General features: G+C 42.2%; 1 protein-coding gene and 1 non-coding gene across 2 annotated transcripts in view; both read left to right on the top strand.

Moving 5' to 3' along the window:
* Nucleotides 1-13,868, top strand: part of LOC122112891 (guanylate cyclase soluble subunit beta-2-like) — a 49,400-nt gene extending 35,532 nt beyond the window's left edge. Inside the window, exons 10-14 of the mRNA XM_042685845.1 lie at nt 878-1,026; nt 2,151-2,297; nt 6,144-6,298; nt 7,789-7,940; nt 13,723-13,868. Of these exons, the coding sequence (XP_042541779.1) occupies nt 878-1,026; nt 2,151-2,297; nt 6,144-6,298; nt 7,789-7,940; nt 13,723-13,868 (749 nt within the window). The remainder of the gene's footprint in view (nt 1-877; nt 1,027-2,150; nt 2,298-6,143; nt 6,299-7,788; nt 7,941-13,722) is intronic.
* Nucleotides 1,866-1,941, top strand: Trnaa-agc. Its single transcript has one exon. It is a non-coding gene; the product is annotated as a tRNA-Ala (tRNA).
* Nucleotides 13,869-17,497: the final 3,629 nt, after the last annotated feature.

Here is a 17,497-nt window from a genome sequence, read left to right as displayed (position 1 = left end):
GCAATTGAGGTAGGCTTTTAGTTTGAACTCCAGCAGGCAAAGAAAGGAAGAGCATTGGAAGGATGGCTTAGCAAGAGCAAAGATAAAACAATTTGAAAATAAATTTTCAGGCAGTGGCAGTCCTTGTTCCTAGAATGTGGGTACATTCACAAGTGGTATTTAATGATTAGAAGGGGAAGGATGCGGTTCAAGAGATACAGTGATAGATCTGGATGACTATGGTAAACGAAACTGGCTTTTATTTTGTAAGCAATGGTGATCCACTGAAGTTTGTTTCTCTTATGACGGAAGTACCTAGTTTTGTTAAGTGTAGTTTGGGCTGTTTGGTATAGGCAATACAGCAGAGCAAGGTAGATTGAGAGAAGGTTAAGGCCTGTGCTAAGGTAGTTCAGGGAGAGACAGCAGAGTCACATCCTAATGTGTGGGGAATGTCAGAGATGGGACTCAGTGAGGAGTCTGAGATTGCCAACAGAAAAACATATGATGCTTTGTCCTAAGATGGAAGAGAAAGAAGTAGAGTCCTGATGAGGAAACCAGGTCAGAGAAGAATGTTGATTTTGAGATGTCTGTGATATTCTCCATGTAGTGAAGGAGATGTGGGAGAGCTCGAGAGAAAAATTCTAGCGTGGAGTTATAGGATACAGGAGTTTCTGCTCTGTGGGTGATGGCTAATCATGGATCATATGAACGATTGTTATAAACATCTGAAAAATGTAAGATGAGATGAAAGTCAGGATTATCTAATATTGAAGGAGGATGAGAAGCCAGTGAAGGATATAAAACAAAGGCAAGAGGGTGAGAAGAATATTTGCATCCAAAAACCACAGATTTATTATTCTATATCCTTGGCTATCATTGACAACAATTTCTGTTGCAGGAGAATTTGAAACCTGCACGATCCTTTTCAGTGATGTGGTAACATTTACTAACATCTGTGCTGCCTGTGAACCTATCCAGATAGTGAACATGCTGAATTCAATGTACTCCAAGTTTGACAGACTAACCAGTGTCCATGAAGTCTACAAAGTGAGTGTGGGAAGGAGCTGGGAGTAGGTACTATGGCTGGGCAGACACTTGATTCTAAGTCTTTCTTCATCTTTATCTGCACTAGTCTTGGTGTGCATGTGAGTAGGATAAAGAGAAGAGTAGATTGAAATTATTGAAAGAATTTTAGGAATTTTAGTTTTCTTTCCCCTCAGGACTGGGGATTGAACTCAGAGCCTCATATATGCTAGGAAGCACTCTACCACCTATACCATTTATTTCCAGACAATGAACTTGTTTTTTAGGAACCTTTTCATAATATCTGGCATTAAGATGATACTTTAGTACCCTTGAGAAGTTTTCTGCTCCTGAATTCAACAAAAACTCTCATTCAGATAAGTATTATCTAACAGAATCACACTACTACCCCAGAAGGTTCATCTTCTCTGGGATATGTTTCCACTAAAAGTAGACATGGAGATGGGATATAGCTTAGGGATAGGGCACTTGCCTGGCATTTATGAGATGCCAGTGCTATCTTCAGAAGAAAAGAAAAGAAAAAGGAGCAAGGTATCTGTAATCTTAGCTACTTGGGAGGCTGAAAATAGGAGGAATGTGGTATAGGGGACAGCCTAGGCAGAAAACTTCTTTGAGAACCCCTTCCTAACTCATAGCTGAGCTCAGTAGTGTATGTCTGTCATTTGAAGCTACATCGGAGAAAAATCTATGAAATTCCATTTTCACAGAAGGAAAACTGTATAAAGTGGCATATGTCTGTGATTCCAGCTACTATGGGAAGTCCACAGTAGGAGGATCATGTCTCAGGCTTATACCCAGGAAGGACGCAAGACCTATCCTAAAAAATAACACGTGAAAGACTGGGCTGGATGTATGGCTTAGTGGTAGAGTACATGCCTAGCAAGTATGAGGTCCTGAGTTCAAACCTCAGTACTGTTAAAAAAAAAAAAAAAAGCAAGTCGTTGTTGGCTCTTCCATGGTTTTTAGAGTCATATTCCTTCTCCCCACCTTCTTCATGTTCCTCAAACCCTTGGCAGAGAGTCACAGCTCTAACATTGTTCTTGTCTCAATATATGAGGAATTAAAAGCATATTTAGTGACATATTTAGTGTGAAGGAATCTCTCTGAGTACTTTTTTCCCCTGGCAGGTGGAAACAATAGGTGATGCTTATATGGTGGTAGGAGGTGTGCCAGTTCCTATTGGAAGCCATGCTCAAAGGGTGGCGAATTTTGCCTTGGGGATGAGAATTTCTGCAAAGGAAGTGATGAATCCTGTTACTGGAGAACCCATCCAGGTAGAGGGCAAACCAACGTCTTGCTTAATACAAACATGTCTCACACAAAAGTAGAATTCTCCTCTTCTCAGGTGATAATGGGATGTATTACAGTATTTAAGATGGAGAATTTCTCCAAAGCCTTTTGATCCCTTGCATATGTGTCTAAGAAAAAGATATCTATCTATCTGTCTGTCTATCTGTCTGTCTATCTATCTATTGGTACTAAGGTCTCAACTTCTCTCAAATTTCAGAAAAGGCTGTGGATTTTCCTGTGATTCACTGTAGCCCTCCTTTGTCTATAATTCAGGATGGTAGGCACATCTCTCTATTTACCTTGTAGGGCTCCATTTATTTTGAAAGCCAGCTCATTTACTATTCCTGCTTTTTTGTTCAAGCATTTCAACAGGTGGCTCAGGTTTATAGCACAGCCAACTCAACACCCTGCTTGGGAAAATTGCATATCCAACATGTCATCTGACAGTTTAGAGCTCAGGCAGAGGTGTGAAGCTGTCTTCCGTCTACAACCCAGGCATGGCAATACCCTAAGATATTCAGGAATGGCTTTCCTTCCACCACATACTGTTAGCGCGACATCTGCTCGCTTTTCTCTCAGGAAGCCACTCTTCCATGCATGGACATTTATGCACATGATAGAAGCTGGACAGTCTGCGAGATGAGAATTAGAAATTATCTTTAACCAACAGCAGATCCTGATTCCCCCTGAGATGGCTCAGAGCCTGTTCTCTCTGCCTTTTTACATCTACAACCCTGCCCTGCCCATGCCAAAGCTCAAACTAAACTTAATAGCCAACTGAAAATAAAACCAACTTTAAGATGGAAAATGATTTCTCCAAGTTATAACCTTTTACAGGAGATTCTGAAAGATATTTGTAGGCTGAGAATAGTGTGGGGTCCTGGCTAGAATGTCCACTGTAGTCCTCTAAGTAAAACTGGCTTTAGGCCATCACAAGAACAAAACAACCACAGTCCCTTGACTTACTGGAAACTCGTAGTGCACATCTGTTGAATAAAACCTTCCACGTAATAAGTAAAAATCAGAATGGGAAGGTGATGAGGAAGTAGGGATAAGATGATCAGATAAAAGACAAGCCTTTCTATCGAAGGACTGTAATGTAAGCCACTGAAGAAAAAATAATTGAAATATATGCTGTCAATAGGAAGAGGAATGGAAGAGAGTATTAGATGAAAATAATGCTGTACCAAGAAGAATGAAATTCAAACTGAATTTCGGGATGTATTAAAAACAAAACCCAAACAAACAATCAGGAAAGGATGTTAGCAATTCTGAGCTAAGACTAGAGATATAGGCACATCATTATCCAGCCATCAGGAACAATATATTGTATGATTTATTCAAGGATGTAGGGGGAAGGGGGAAGGCATCTTACCTCTTTAGAAAATTGTGCCACCATTTCTCGACTAGCATATATTGAGACGTTTTCTTCTTTTGTTCCTGCATTCTTTAATACACATTTGAGGAAGACATAGCATGCATGAGAGAAGTAGTATTATGAGTTGCTTTAAAGGATTCAGAGATATATTAACAGGCCCTTTTCCTAGAATTTACAATCTTATTTCAAGGAGAATGAAATCTAATACAAAAAGACAAAAAGGTCTAGTTAGAATGTAAAAAAAAAAAAAAAGTTCCTATCCTAGCAGATTTTTTCAGTCCCAACAGTGAGCAAAAACCCCAAACTGGAATAAATTACAGAAAGTGACTCTTATTTTCAAGGAGGAGATATCAGGATTGTACTCATCCAAGATAGAGCAGCAGGAAAAGTATGACTGCAGAGGCGAACTTTAGAAGAGGGGAAGTAGGAGAAAAATGAGGGAAGGGTAACAACACTCAGCACGAAATGTACGCACTACCTCACGGATGGAACTGCGGAACTGTAACCACTCTGTGCATCACCTTAACAATAAAATTAAATTTAGAAATAGAAGAGAGCAAGCTAAAGTTTAGTGAGCTTTTCATGATCATAGGAGGCTAAAATCATAACTTGGTGCCCCCTGATCTTAGTTCTTGAAGTTAAAATCCCCCATAGTCCAGCCACATAGTTGGCGTCTATCTACCAGTTCTCTCCCGCAGGCCTTCACCAAACACATGAGATTCTTTTAGCCAAAGGCGAGGGCCAGGGGAGGACAGTTGAGAACTCCTTGAGATGTGTAGAATCCCCCTCAAATGCAAGGCAGTGGCCCACTAAGAGAACTAAGAAAAACTCCTGTCAGGTACCCTTAGTTTTTGCCAAGTACATATGACAGTCCTACAAAGTATGGGGCAAGGACCATTCTAACCATAAAAGCTAGAATTCTTGATGGAAGTCCACAGGAAAGAGGTTCCTGACTCTGGTATAAACAATACTTTCTCAGTGCAAAAAGGCAGTGAAGAGTTTAAAAGGCAGTAAACAGAAAAGAAAACATATCTAGTGTGATAGGAAAACTTGCATCCCTCAAAATTTATATGTTGAGGTCTTAGGCTTCAGGACCTGTGATTGCATTTGGAGACAGAGACTCAATCCAAGTAAGTAAGGTAAAATGAGACCTTGAGGGAGAGGCTAATTCACCTTGACTGATGTCCTTATAAGAAGAGGAAATAGGACAGAGATGTTAGGGTGGCCCTCTACACAGGGGAAAGGCCATGTGAGGACATGGTGACAGTCATGGAGAAGAGCCTCAGGAGAAACTAAATCTGCCCACACTTGGATTCAGTATTCTAGCCTCTAGAAACATGAGAAAATAGAGGGCTATTGTTCTAACTGCCCACTCTGCGATTTTGTATGAATGTCTAAGCAAATAAGTGTATTTAACAATATTCAAAATTTCTTATTATTAAAGAAAATGAATATACAGACTAAGGAAAATACTATGTTTACTTACACATTGCACATGTCCAAATAGATATACAGTGCATATTCATTAGAAATAAACAATGTACAACCCAATTTCTTAACTGAGGAAAAAAACCTGGCCAAACTTTTCACAAAAAGAGATATATAGCAATATACAATATGTGTGTTGAAAATATGCATCATTAGCTACCAGGAACGTGTAAATTAAAATCACGATGAAATAGCATTTCCTATGCACTGGAAGGACAAAATGGTGGAAACATTTGGACATCTGGAAGGCTCTTCTTCCTGGTGGCAGTAGACAATGGAGAACTGAGAATAAACTCTGGAGAATTGTTCAACAGTTTTGTTTCGATGGGAAAATTAAATAAATATGTACTTGTGACCGAGAAGTGGAACTTCCACTTGTAGGTAGCTACATAAGAGTGAAAGTGTATGTCCACTAAAATGTTCGTACAGAAATGTTTTTATTTTAATTTTTATTGTAAAGGCGAAATACAGAGGAGTTGCCATTTTGTATGTCAGGTATTCAGCGAATTTCTTTTTGAACAGGGCCACCTCTTCCCTCATTTTCTCCAAGTTCAGAAATGTTTATAGTAGCCTTTAATGATATAACATTCCAAATAAATGCTCATGAAGAAGAAAATGGATACATGAATCACAGTGGAGCTTTGCTATTCACCAATAAAAATAATGAACTGCTGATACACACAACAATAGGACTGAATCTCAAAAACACTATATTAAGTCAATGAAGCTAGCTAGGAAACACTATGATTTCATTTGTGGGGTGTTCCGGAACATGCAAATTAATCTTTGGTAAAAGTAATAAGAAATTGGTTCTTTCTGTTAGGGTGATGGCATTTACAGTGATGTATCTATTTTTCCGTATTTAGGGAGCTAAACACTTTAATATCTGTGGGTTTCACTTTATATAAATGATGCCATGAAAGCAAAAGGATGGTTTCTTTTCAGTGCAGTTTTCTCTGTACAGATCAGAGTGGGGATCCACACTGGACCAGTCTTAGCAGGTGTTGTGGGAGACAAGATGCCACGGTACTGCTTGTTTGGTGACACTGTGAACACAGCCTCTAGGATGGAAAGTCATGGGCTTCCCAACAAAGTGCACCTCAGCCCTACAGCCTACAGGTATCCAATGCATGGACTCATGCCTTCCTTTGTCCCTTTCTTCTTCCAGAATTTACCAAATGCCTAGCATTCATAGAAGGGGGAATAGTGGAGGGAATGCATGCTTTATTTCCTGTACATCACTTAGATGCATTGTGCCAGATAATAAATAGGATTCAACTTCTACCATAATGTAATTTTCACTCTCAAGAAACATAGTTTAGTGAAAGAACAACAAGTTATAACTCACGGGCTATATACAATTGGATGCTTGTTTTTATTGGTACATAATCATGCTCTTTATGTATTTTCTATAGCTTGTGACTTGATACTATAGCAGAGTTGAGTAGTTGTGACAGATTATATGGCCTATAAGGCCTGAAATATATACTATCTTGGCTTTTACTGAAAAAGTTTGCTTACTCTTACTTTAGAGGAGTAAGAAAGAAAACTGGTAATTTTTTTTTTCCTGCAGTGCTGGGGTTTTGAACTCAGGGTTTATACCTGCCACTCTACCACTTAAGCCATGCTCTTCTTGCTTTAGTTTTATTTTTCAGATAGGGTCTTGTGATTTTTTTCAGCCTGGCCTTTTACAGTGATCCTCCTACCTCTGACTCATATGTAGTTGGCATTACACGTATGCGCTATCATGCCTTCCTTATTCTTTGAAACAGTCTTACCAACTTTTGGCCCTGGCTGGCTTCAAACACCTATTTATTCCCCAAGTGGCTGAGATTACAAGCGTGAGCCACTGTGCCCACTCTCCTAGCAAATTATTTTTGAAGTGAGCTAAACACAAGTATATATATATGAAGCAAGCTTACAGTTTCTTAAGCACTTGCAGTAGGCTATATTTATTCTATAAAATTTTTGCCCTCATGCTAATTCATTTGCCGGTGAATAACTTCACAAAGATCTATTACTATTATTCTAACTTACATATGTGAAAAAAAATAAGGTGAAAAGGTTAATAACTTGCCTTCGGTCAAAGTAGGCCAGGAAAAAGAACATAGATGAAAGATGAGCATCAGACTCTCTCTAACTATTCTACTTCGTTGCCTGAAGAAATTAGAGCATGGCATGGAATGTGGGGACAGAGGTCTGACCCTGGAAAGGAAGGATTTGTGGAGATGCCTGAGCTTAATATTGAATAAGGAGTTTCAAAGAAGAATTTAGACAAAACTGGAGCACTGGGGGTAGGGTGGGGTAAAAAACAACAACAACAAACAAGCAGTAGAGGGGAAATAAGGAGGCTGCATGTGTGAGGGATAGATTGGAGGGAGGAGCATTGTGGTAAATGCAACAGGGATTGGGTGGGTTCCCTCTGCTCAGATCTTTGGCCCCCTGCTCAGAATATCTGACCTTCTGATCTCTCTCCTTCCTCCACTGCTTTCCCTGTCATCCCTGTGGGCTCTGGCTGATGTCTCGGGTCCTCCCTCCTCTTCTGGGCTTCTTGTATCACCCTCTCTGTGATCTTTTGTATCTGGTATATTTTTTTTTTCTCTGTGCAGAGCCTTGGAAAATCAAGGATTTGAAATCATGGAGAGGGGTGAAATTGAGGTGAAAGGAAAAGGGAAAATGACCACATACTTTCTGATTCGGAACTTGAATGCTACAGAGGATGAGATTATGGGAAGGCACAAAACTCCACTTGATGACAAAGGTAAGCAGAGAAGAAGAAGACTCCTCATTAACATGGACTGTTTCCCCATGAATCACTTCACATGTGTCCAGCTGGTGTTTTGGTTTGCAAGTTTGACTTAGATTGCATCACCATGTTGCTACCTTCCAGGTGGCACAAGCTCCAGAGGATGTTTGCTGATTGCTGGATCTCATTCTGAATGCTTTTCTCTTGTGTGCTGGGGAGTGTGCTATTCCTTGAGCCGGGCTGCTGGGTGCAGCCTCAGCATCTTCTTCCATGCACTCTTCTTCAGAACATTCACTGCTTACCTCATTCATCACATCTGCCACCCACACATGGTGGCATGCCTGTCTGACTTGGCTCCTAGGTGTAGGACCCAGGCAATCCCCTGCCCCTCCCAGTCCCTCTGGAGACCAATGCTCAGAGGCGTGGCAGCATCTGGTTCACCATGCAGATATCTCTTTGGGGACCAGATGAGACCTGGTGCTCTTTAAAGGATCTTCATTGAATTTCTGCAAGGTCCAGCCACCTAGTGCCATAGCAGTAGGAAGCACTGGGCAAGACCCAAGCCCATAGGCTGCACCCAGAACCCCAGTTGCACTGCAGTAAAGCACTTTTCTTTCACTCCAGTATAGATTTGAGTGTAAGATATGTCAGCAGAGACTCCTCCATGCAATTAACTGATTAAACAGGAGTATTGAGCCAGGGGAGTTGAGGCGGGGTGGGGAGGGGGAGGGAGAATCAGTGGTGTGTGGACTCAGATACTTAAGTGGGTACCTTTCAGTATTGACTGAAAAATTGGCCTTCCAGCTGTCCCTGTTGGCAGGCTCTTCTGGCACTTCATCAGGCCCTTGTTAATAATGTGTTTTGCAAATTTCAACTTGCTTCAACTATTTAACCAGCTCTCCAGACCATTATAATTGTTTACCAGGCTGACCTACACTCAGAGCTTAGGCTAGTAGCCTACTCCCCTGTGCCCCTACACCCCTCTTGGGAGGCAATCCATTCAGAAGTGTCCACTTGCTGGGTTTGTGGCAGGTTAAGCCATTTTGGGAGACTTCTTATACCAACTCCTAATTGTTCCTCCAGAGAACCTCAGTGGTAAGGGATTCTCCTGACCTAATTTAGGGTTTAGTGGTTTGCCTGATGGAAGTTTCTGTGAGTGTCCAAACTGGACTTTTTCAGACAAAAAGAGCTTTCCTACCAGTTACAATCCTCCTTCTACAAAACCAATGCAGTGATCATTGGATGGGTTTATAGTCACTTAATTGCCAGTGTCCTTGCCCCTATCTTTACAAAGTCCCACCAATACAAGCATCCTTCCAGACATGTCCAACTAGCTTGGGTCCAGTTGTTTGGAGGCAGCTGCTCAAGAAGATCCCTATTCTCAGTTCAGAAGCCTCTCAGTAGCCTTTCTGAGGCCTTCCCAAGTATGGCCATCACACTTCCTGATCTTTTCTACCCGAGGTTCGTGAAAGCTATAGCCATAATTTTTCTTCTCTTTCCTTTTCCTTTCTTTTCTTTTTCCAGTCTTGGGCTTGATCTCAATGCCTAGGAGCTGTCCCTGAGCTTTTGTGCTCAAGGCTAGCACTCTACCACTTGAGCCACAGCTCCACTTCTGGTGTGTGTGTGTGTGTGTGTGTGTGTGTGTGTGTGTGTGTGTGTGTGTGTGTGTGTGTGTGTGTGTGTGTGTGTGTGTGCTTAATTGGAGATAAGAGCTTCATGGACTTTTCTGCCTGGGCTGGCTTCAAACCACAATCCTCAGCCTCCTGAGTAGCTAGGATTACAGGTGTGAGACACCAGCGCCTGGGTATAGCAGTAATTTTAACCTTGGTTTTCATAGAAGTTAGGCTTTTAATCCAGGTAGGTTCTAGAGAAGGAAGAGCTTGAATTGTATAAATGGGCTTTTCCCAATCAAAGGAGTAACCAGTGTAAGCAACTAGGTTTTCAATGGTACAGCTAGCCTCTAAAATCACAGTTGTCATTCTGGGTGACATAGACTAGAATGGCCATCAGAGCTGGTGAGATGGAAGGCAGTGGGTGTGGGGGCCACATACATCTGTGGGACAACATATGGCAAGTCTCACCTGAGGATGACATAGAAGGTCCATAGTGGGACTATGACTCTTGTTTGTTAAGCTCTTTACAGGTGATTTTGATGAGCTTCTAGGCTTGGAAACCACCATCATGACAGAAAGAACTTTAATCTGAAGTTAGTAATCTAGGGCTGAGTCCAAGAAGAGCAAGTCCTAGTTCATTTTTATTGCCCCAGAGGAAAGCATGAAAGGAGGACTGCTTCACAGCGTTGCTCCAAGGAACAGATGAGGTAGTAGGTATTTCTTTAAATCACAAAGTGCAGAAGACAATCAGACATGGTAACTACATGGTCACTTAGGACCCTATTGCTAGGAGTTCATTCTGAAATAGCCAGGTACCAGTGATCAAAACTATTTTGGGGGGGGGGCAGTCTGAGAGCAAGTAGAACATGGTTAAAGGCCAGCTGGGGAAAAAAAGTTTGTGAGACCCTTCTCAGCTGATAGCTCAGTGCATATAATATCATCTGATGAGGTGCCAGGCCATGAGAAAAGTTCATGAGACTCTATCTTCATGCAGGTAAGCTGGATGTGGTGCCATGTGCCTGTGGTCCCAGCTACATTGGCCTAGTAAGCATTAGACCCTGAGTTCCAACTCCAGTACAGAAAGAAAGGAGGAAGGAAGGAAAGAGAAAGACAGAAAAATAGGAAGGAAAAGAAAGGAAACAGTAATAAATATATGGTCTTAGCACAAAACTGTGGTTTGTCCCAATAAAGGTTTGTCCAACCTGGTCTTACAGAGACTTAAAGAGCCTGCTGTATACATGAAGCTTTCGATAAAGAGCTCAGAAAGATCCACTAGTTGACATCAGCTTCCACTTCACTTTTATTTTATTTTATTTTGGAAGTGCTGAAGTTTGAACTAAAGGCTTTGAGCTTGCAAGGAAGGTGCTTTACCACCTGAGCCTTAGGATCTCAGTTTGTCTTAAGGCATCCGATACTGACAGTGAGCATGAGGGATTCTGGGTATATACTAAGGAATTAGAAAAGCTCTTAGAGGTCATTGAGTGATGGCATAAATAAGCATAGATAGGACAATGCTGATCAGGAATTTTTTTCAGGGAGAAAAGTGAGAAAGAGGAAAGTAAAGAGAAAGGGGGGTAGGAATAGATGTCAAACACCACAGTGAAGGTACAAAGAAAATGGAAATTGACAGGTTAGAAGACAGAAGAGATGAGAGGTAGAGGAAGGAGGGATGAAGAGAAATCAGAAAGAAAAAAATCCACAAAAAGGTGTTGAATAAAAGGAAGACTAAGCCAGGTGCTGGTGTCTCACACTAATCCTAGCTACCCAGGAGGCTGAGTTCTGAGGATCGCAGTTCAAAGCCATCCAGGCAGGAAGGTCCATGAGACTCTTATCTCCAATAAATTACTCGGAAGTAGCTGAAAGTGGTGCTGTGGCTCAAGTGGTAGAGTGTTAGCCTTGAGAAAAAGAATATCAGGGACAGGGCTCAGGCTCAAAATTCAAGCCCCAAGACAGGCACTGAGAGAGAGAGAAAAAGAGAGAGAGAGAGAGAGAGAGATCTTCTATGAAATGTTGTTTCCTAGACTGAATGTACTTCTAATATCCTTTTTGAGAGGCAAAGCCAGAAAACTGATGACTCAGTTACAAAGAACTCATGTGTTCTCTGGAAGCAAGGAACATCTCAAATGGAATCTGACTGCATTAATGAAAGGAATAGCTTCCTTTGCTTAATTCCCTTTCATTTTAGCAAGTCAAAATCCTTTCTGGTTCCACTTTCCTTTATATTAGGGTAATCCTCACTTTTAGAACTGTCACAAAGGCACCAAACAAATTCTGCAATGACAGTTCTGTTCTGTGGAGATTTTTCTGTCACAGGTTCTTACAATCTGCCTATGAATGGAAGATAGTACTATTGAGTATCCTTTTATATCTAGAGAAATTGAGGCACAGAGGGATATTGGGTTGGGAGAGTTCAGTTGGTCTGATAGGTGGTGATGGATAGGGAAAGAGATAGCCACTTGTTTTCCATAGGAAAAATAAACCACACTTCTGTCTAGAATCAAGTCTATGTCCTGTATTTCCTATGATACCAAAACAAAATGGAACCGAAGCCTTTTGTTTAATCTGCATATTTTCATTTTCAAAATATATAATGCCTTTTAAAATAATAAAATGCTATCAAATGGAAATTTCAATGATCTTGTATCTTGACATTTACCAAATATGTCAAATAAAAGTAACACTGCAATAAATTCTTTAGTTGGAAATGAAAGAAATAAAAACATTAGGAATAATAATAAAATTGGTAGGGAATTAGCAAAAAAAAAAAAAAAGCAAAACTGGGAAACTTCCTAACAGTTTCCTAAGAGCATAAAATAGTGCTGAATATGATTCAGTTTCAGAGAGATAGAGAGACAGACAGACAGAAACAGAGACATAGAGATGGAGACAAAGAGACACAAAAGAGAGAATATGCTACAGCCATCAAATGAACCTATATGGTAACCACACTAAGCCAACTCCACTTTTGTCATAGGCTATATAAAAGCTACAATGGAGAGATTAATGAGGGCTGGTTCTTATAGTTTAGTGCCAATGCATGCATGAGCTGAACTCTCCAGATCCCTCATCTGCCAGAGTTGCCCCAGGGACATGGCTCTACTTGACCCAGGTCCTCCCCTTTCTTCTTCTGGGCTCTAAAGATCTCTTCTCAGTTTTCGCCTTTTTGGAGCCTGAGACTGAGTTGTGTCTGGAGATGGGTCTAGTAGCTCCAAATGTTCTATGTGTATGTCATCACTTACATTCATTAGGGACCAGAGCATTAGCATATGGAGCTTGTCTCCATCTAATTGAGTTGACATCTGCCTATTGCTCTTAGGATCTTAAAGCAAAACTGATCATTGATCCAAGTCAGGAAGAAACTGTGGTGCCAACAGCTTCGCATGGTGATGGAAGTCCCTCTTAATTGCTTGCTTTCTGGAACACCCTATGTACATGAGCTCTCATTTAATACAGGCACCTCTGAACTTGAGTGTCTGGAACAATGCTTAGTGTAAAGGAGGAAATGGAGATGATAAATGGCTTAAAAAATCTCAGACTCTGAGCTTTCCAAATGAAACCACATGGAGAGCAGAGGAGATAGAGACAGCATCTTGCAGCCAGTTGCTTGTCTCCTACCTTCTCCAGCCTTCTCCTATTCACTCCCTCCTGCCTTGGTTCATATCACTCTTTACCAAGGCTCCCTCTCATAATTAGAATGACTAACTGGCATCATGGAGCTTGTATTCTGTGTGGTGGTGGTGGTGGTGGTGGAGAGGAGACATTGTGTGAATCACTCGATATAAATCCACCAATGTAATAACCACTTCCCCATTTTACAGATCAGGAAAGATGAGGTCCAGAGAGGTTAAGTAGCTGGCCCAAAGCCAGCAGTAGCTTGTCACTAGCACTCATGGTACCAAGCTCATATCTCAGCCCCTTTGACATTGCAGCTCAGAAGTCCGATAGCATGGCGACTCATCCTATTATGTGAGTTACACAGAAGGTACTAGTAGAGGGGTAACAACAAGATGGCCCATGGTGGCATGAAAAGAATGATAGAGCCAAAAGTGGTGCTGTGTATGGGTCTTCATGGCCATGAAGACATTTTCCCGCCAAGGATCATGTTAGGAAAGAAAGACAGCACTCCAGTATCCATAGTATGAATGCTGGTCAGGCTTGATTCATTTATGTTTGTCTTTTTCTAGCTTCTGATGAAGCTCCACTCTCCAGGAACCCAAATGCAGGAGGGGACTCCATGGAATCAGCTGATCACCAACCATCCACAGATCAGATCAAGATAAGTCCTTTTCCTAATAACCCCAGGCCATCTGCTTTCTGCATTTTGTTGTAGCAGAGAGAAAACCAGTGCCTGGCATTCATTTCCCTCTGTTAAGTTCCATGGCAGTGGAGAAGGGAAACTTCATTTTCTAGCTCAAAACTTCTTAAGTCTGGTCTCTTCCATATCACCCCTTTGAGAATAAAAGTCTAGAAATAAAACCCAGGCCTGACAAGTTTGGAAAATATGCTTTGACATTCATGGTTCAAATCCAGCCCTCAACCTTGAGGACTAGACCATGTTTATTCTTAGAGATGGTGAGTGTGCCAGTTTCTGTTTGTTTCAGACAGGAATGGATGGCTTCGTGCTCTCATTATTGACCTCGGCCTCTAAAAAGTTCTCCTGGGGGCCGACTTCACACAGGACACTCTGACCTTGGGGCTCAAGATTGCTTTAAGTGTTGGGTGGAGGAAGGGGAAAGAGGAGGAGAAATTGAAGGAAAGAGATCCAGACTCTGCAGTTTATAAGTCACTCCCTAACACAGCGGAGATGTGAAAGACACTCAGCCAGAGGTCTGTGAAAGGAAATCATTTTCCTTTCTTAGCTCTTGGAAATATGTGAAGCAACAAAACAAAAGCTGCCTTCCCCCAGAGATTCTCTGAAAGTAAAATGGGAGGAAACCGTGAAAATCACCGGAAGGGTAGAGTTAGGAAAGCTGTGGAACAAGGCCAGACACCCAAGTCCTTTGGGCAGCAGCTCCCCTTCAGCTTCTAGCTGTGGATACAGTGCTTCCTCCTGCAAAGAAAAGCATGGCGAATGTCCTCAGAACCTCCTCCAACGAGGGGATCAGAGGTGTGGTGGGAGGACAGAGCTGTCATTGGGCCACGCATCTGAGTGAGTGATGATGAGAACAAACACAGTTTTGGATATAGATGATAAAGACAATCCTAAGGGCACAATAAGCTTGTTATCCATTCTTGCTAGGTCTTGACTTGTCCCAAGAGGCACCTCCCAGGAGGGCATGGGTGGGTCCTGACTCGGTCCCCAGTCAGTCCTAGCAGAGGGAGAGGAAGGCAAGGTGACAAGAATTGTAATCTTGCCTAATCATGGACAGCAACCATGTGTTGACAAATATAGAAGCAGAGAAGTGTGCTCCAGCAGGGCAGGGCAAGCCCAGGTAAGATAAGGTCAAGAGATGTGGGCTCTGGTCACAGCTCTTGCTCTTCATGTCTTGTGTTTCAATTTCACCAGCTGTCAAATGGGTCTACCTCACAGGTATTTCATGAGAATTCAGTGGAAAGAGCACAAAGATGATGGCAGTACTCACACTAGTAGTTACTAGTCACATTTAAGGAGCACCAACTGCTAGGGAAAAAAAAGGGGGGGGGGAATTGTTAGGTAGATAAGGATAAAGAAAAATGGCTGACAAAACATTTAATGGACAACATATGGTTCATCATGGAACTTTGTTTTTCCAAAATGCTCTGGTGTCCCACTCAACCAATAAAAAGAGCTAGGACAGCACATGCACAAGCCTTCAAGCAACCAATGCAAAGCCCAGGGGAGGAGATATGGGTCCAAAAGACCCCCAGCTAATTCTCAGCCTTGGCATTCCTGTCCGAAGAGTGTATACTTCCTCTTTGAATAAACTTGCTGTTGTACACGTCACTACTCTTAATTCTTTAGTTGGCAGGTTTGGCATGCCGAACTGGATGCTGGCTAGGGGTCTGCACAGGTATTATATGTTACTTCTGTTCTTGGCAACCACTCCATTTTGTTTTGTCTGGTCCTATCTTCATGGATGCAGGAAGATTCAGTCACCTGAGATGGCACTGCTAGGGAAGGACCAGAGCAGAACACCTTGTGATCAGAGGCTGAGCATCAAGAGGCTGGTGTGGAGGACAGTCTGGAACCAGATAGAGCCAGGAACCAGAGAGCCACGTTTGAATCCTGACTCTGCCATTTATCAGCTATGTGACATGAGCACATCTCTGTGCCTTGCCATCCCACCTGAGTATAATCAGAAGATCTGACTCCTGAGGGTTACATGAAAAATTGACAAAGTAATTGAAATGCCAACATCTTTTCTTTTGGTTGTTGTTATTGTTTGGTGCTGATCCTAGGGTTTGAACTCAGGGATCTGAGCACTGTCCCTGGGCTTTAATGCTCGGGACTAGTATGCTATCACTTAAGTCCTAGCTCCACTTCTGGCTTTTATGGTGTTTAATTGAAGATAAGATTCTCATGGGCTTTCCTGCCTAGGCTGGCTTTGAATGGCAACCCTCAGATCTCAGCTTCCTGAATAAGCTAAAATTATAGGAGTGAGCCCTCAGCAGCTGACAACATTGTGTGTGTGTGTGTATATATATATATATATATATATATATATGTATATATATATATATATATACATATATATATATATATATATATATATATAAAGTCTCCTATAAAGTAATGGATCTCCCTGTTCAGTGAGGTGAAAGGAAGGCCTTTGTCTTTCCTACATGTTTGCCTTTTCCTTTCAAAATCCTTAGCTGTGGGTGAGAACCCTGACTAGAATAAAGAGCACTGTTAGAGAGCATTGCCTTGGAGATCTAGAGCAAAGCAGTTATTCGGTAGGCAGGTGCCTTTCAGTTTTAGTTTTGGAAGAAGAGCTGCAGCCTATGGTCTCAGCTCCCAGCTGGCAGCTTGCTTCACTTTCTTGGCTAAAGTAGAATATGCCAATGCACCATTCAGTTATACCTATGACTACCAGAATTGGGGAAGCAGGTGCCCTAACCCTGGCTGAAAATGGAGTGGATCTGGCTCCGTGTTTAAAGTGATTCAAATAATCATATCCAGCTGTTAATGAAAGACTAGCTCTCCCAACACTGGGCATCACCTTGGAGTCTTTGGTGTGTTCTTTTGAGTCAGCACTGCTGGAGACAACCTTCTGGGGCTTGGCTTGGCCAACCAGACTGGAGGAGTACCCTCTGGGTTCCCAACACCCTACATGTTCCTCTATTCATAATTGGCGGGGTGGTGATCCCTGGGTCAGGTGGTGTGAACACATACTCCCAGGCACCCTGGCTTGTAGGAAGCCTACACCTCTGTGCACATATGCATATGCTAGGCTTTCACTCCAGTATTGGCTAGTCTATCTGAAGCCCACCAGTGGGGGTCAGGCTGTCACTGAAGGTAAGAGACTAGCTGATGAGCTGTGAAGGTTTTGCTTTGCATGGTGACTCCCAGCCTTCTCAGTCTCAGAAAGTTTGAGAAGAGGAACCCTCCATCTCGATAGTTTGAAATGTTCATTTTGACCCCAGAACGTTGCCTGATTTCAGCCTCCCCCAGCTCCTTTTACCTTAGGGCACCTGTCCCAGGCATGGCAGGTCCAGATCCATACTAATGCCTGGTCCTCAGGCCATGGATTGGCAGATTCATTGGCCATTAGGCTATGGAGATGGCAGCACTTTTATTAGTAAGAAGTTGCAGACACTAGCCACTGTCCCTTCTCCGCAGAACTGAACCCACAACTTCTATTGCCAGTGTCTGTCCCTCCTTCTAACTTCCTCTACCTCAAGCCTTCCAGGTCACTTTGGACATCAATGGAGGAAATAACAGTACACTGGAAACCTTGTCTGCTGTCTTTTCTCTCTCCACAACCACGCTTTGTGGACAGCTGACGGCAGTTCCCCAAGGCTGGCAGCTGCCTGGAGTCC

The sequence above is a fragment of the Dipodomys spectabilis genome, unplaced genomic scaffold, assembly GCF_019054845.1.
Source record: "Dipodomys spectabilis isolate Male_0828 unplaced genomic scaffold, ASM1905484v1 ptg000095l, whole genome shotgun sequence".
NCBI classification, from domain to species: domain Eukaryota; kingdom Metazoa; phylum Chordata; class Mammalia; order Rodentia; family Heteromyidae; genus Dipodomys; species Dipodomys spectabilis.
The sequence above is the reverse complement of the archived record's forward strand: the minus strand, read 5'-3'. Positions and strand labels throughout refer to the sequence as shown.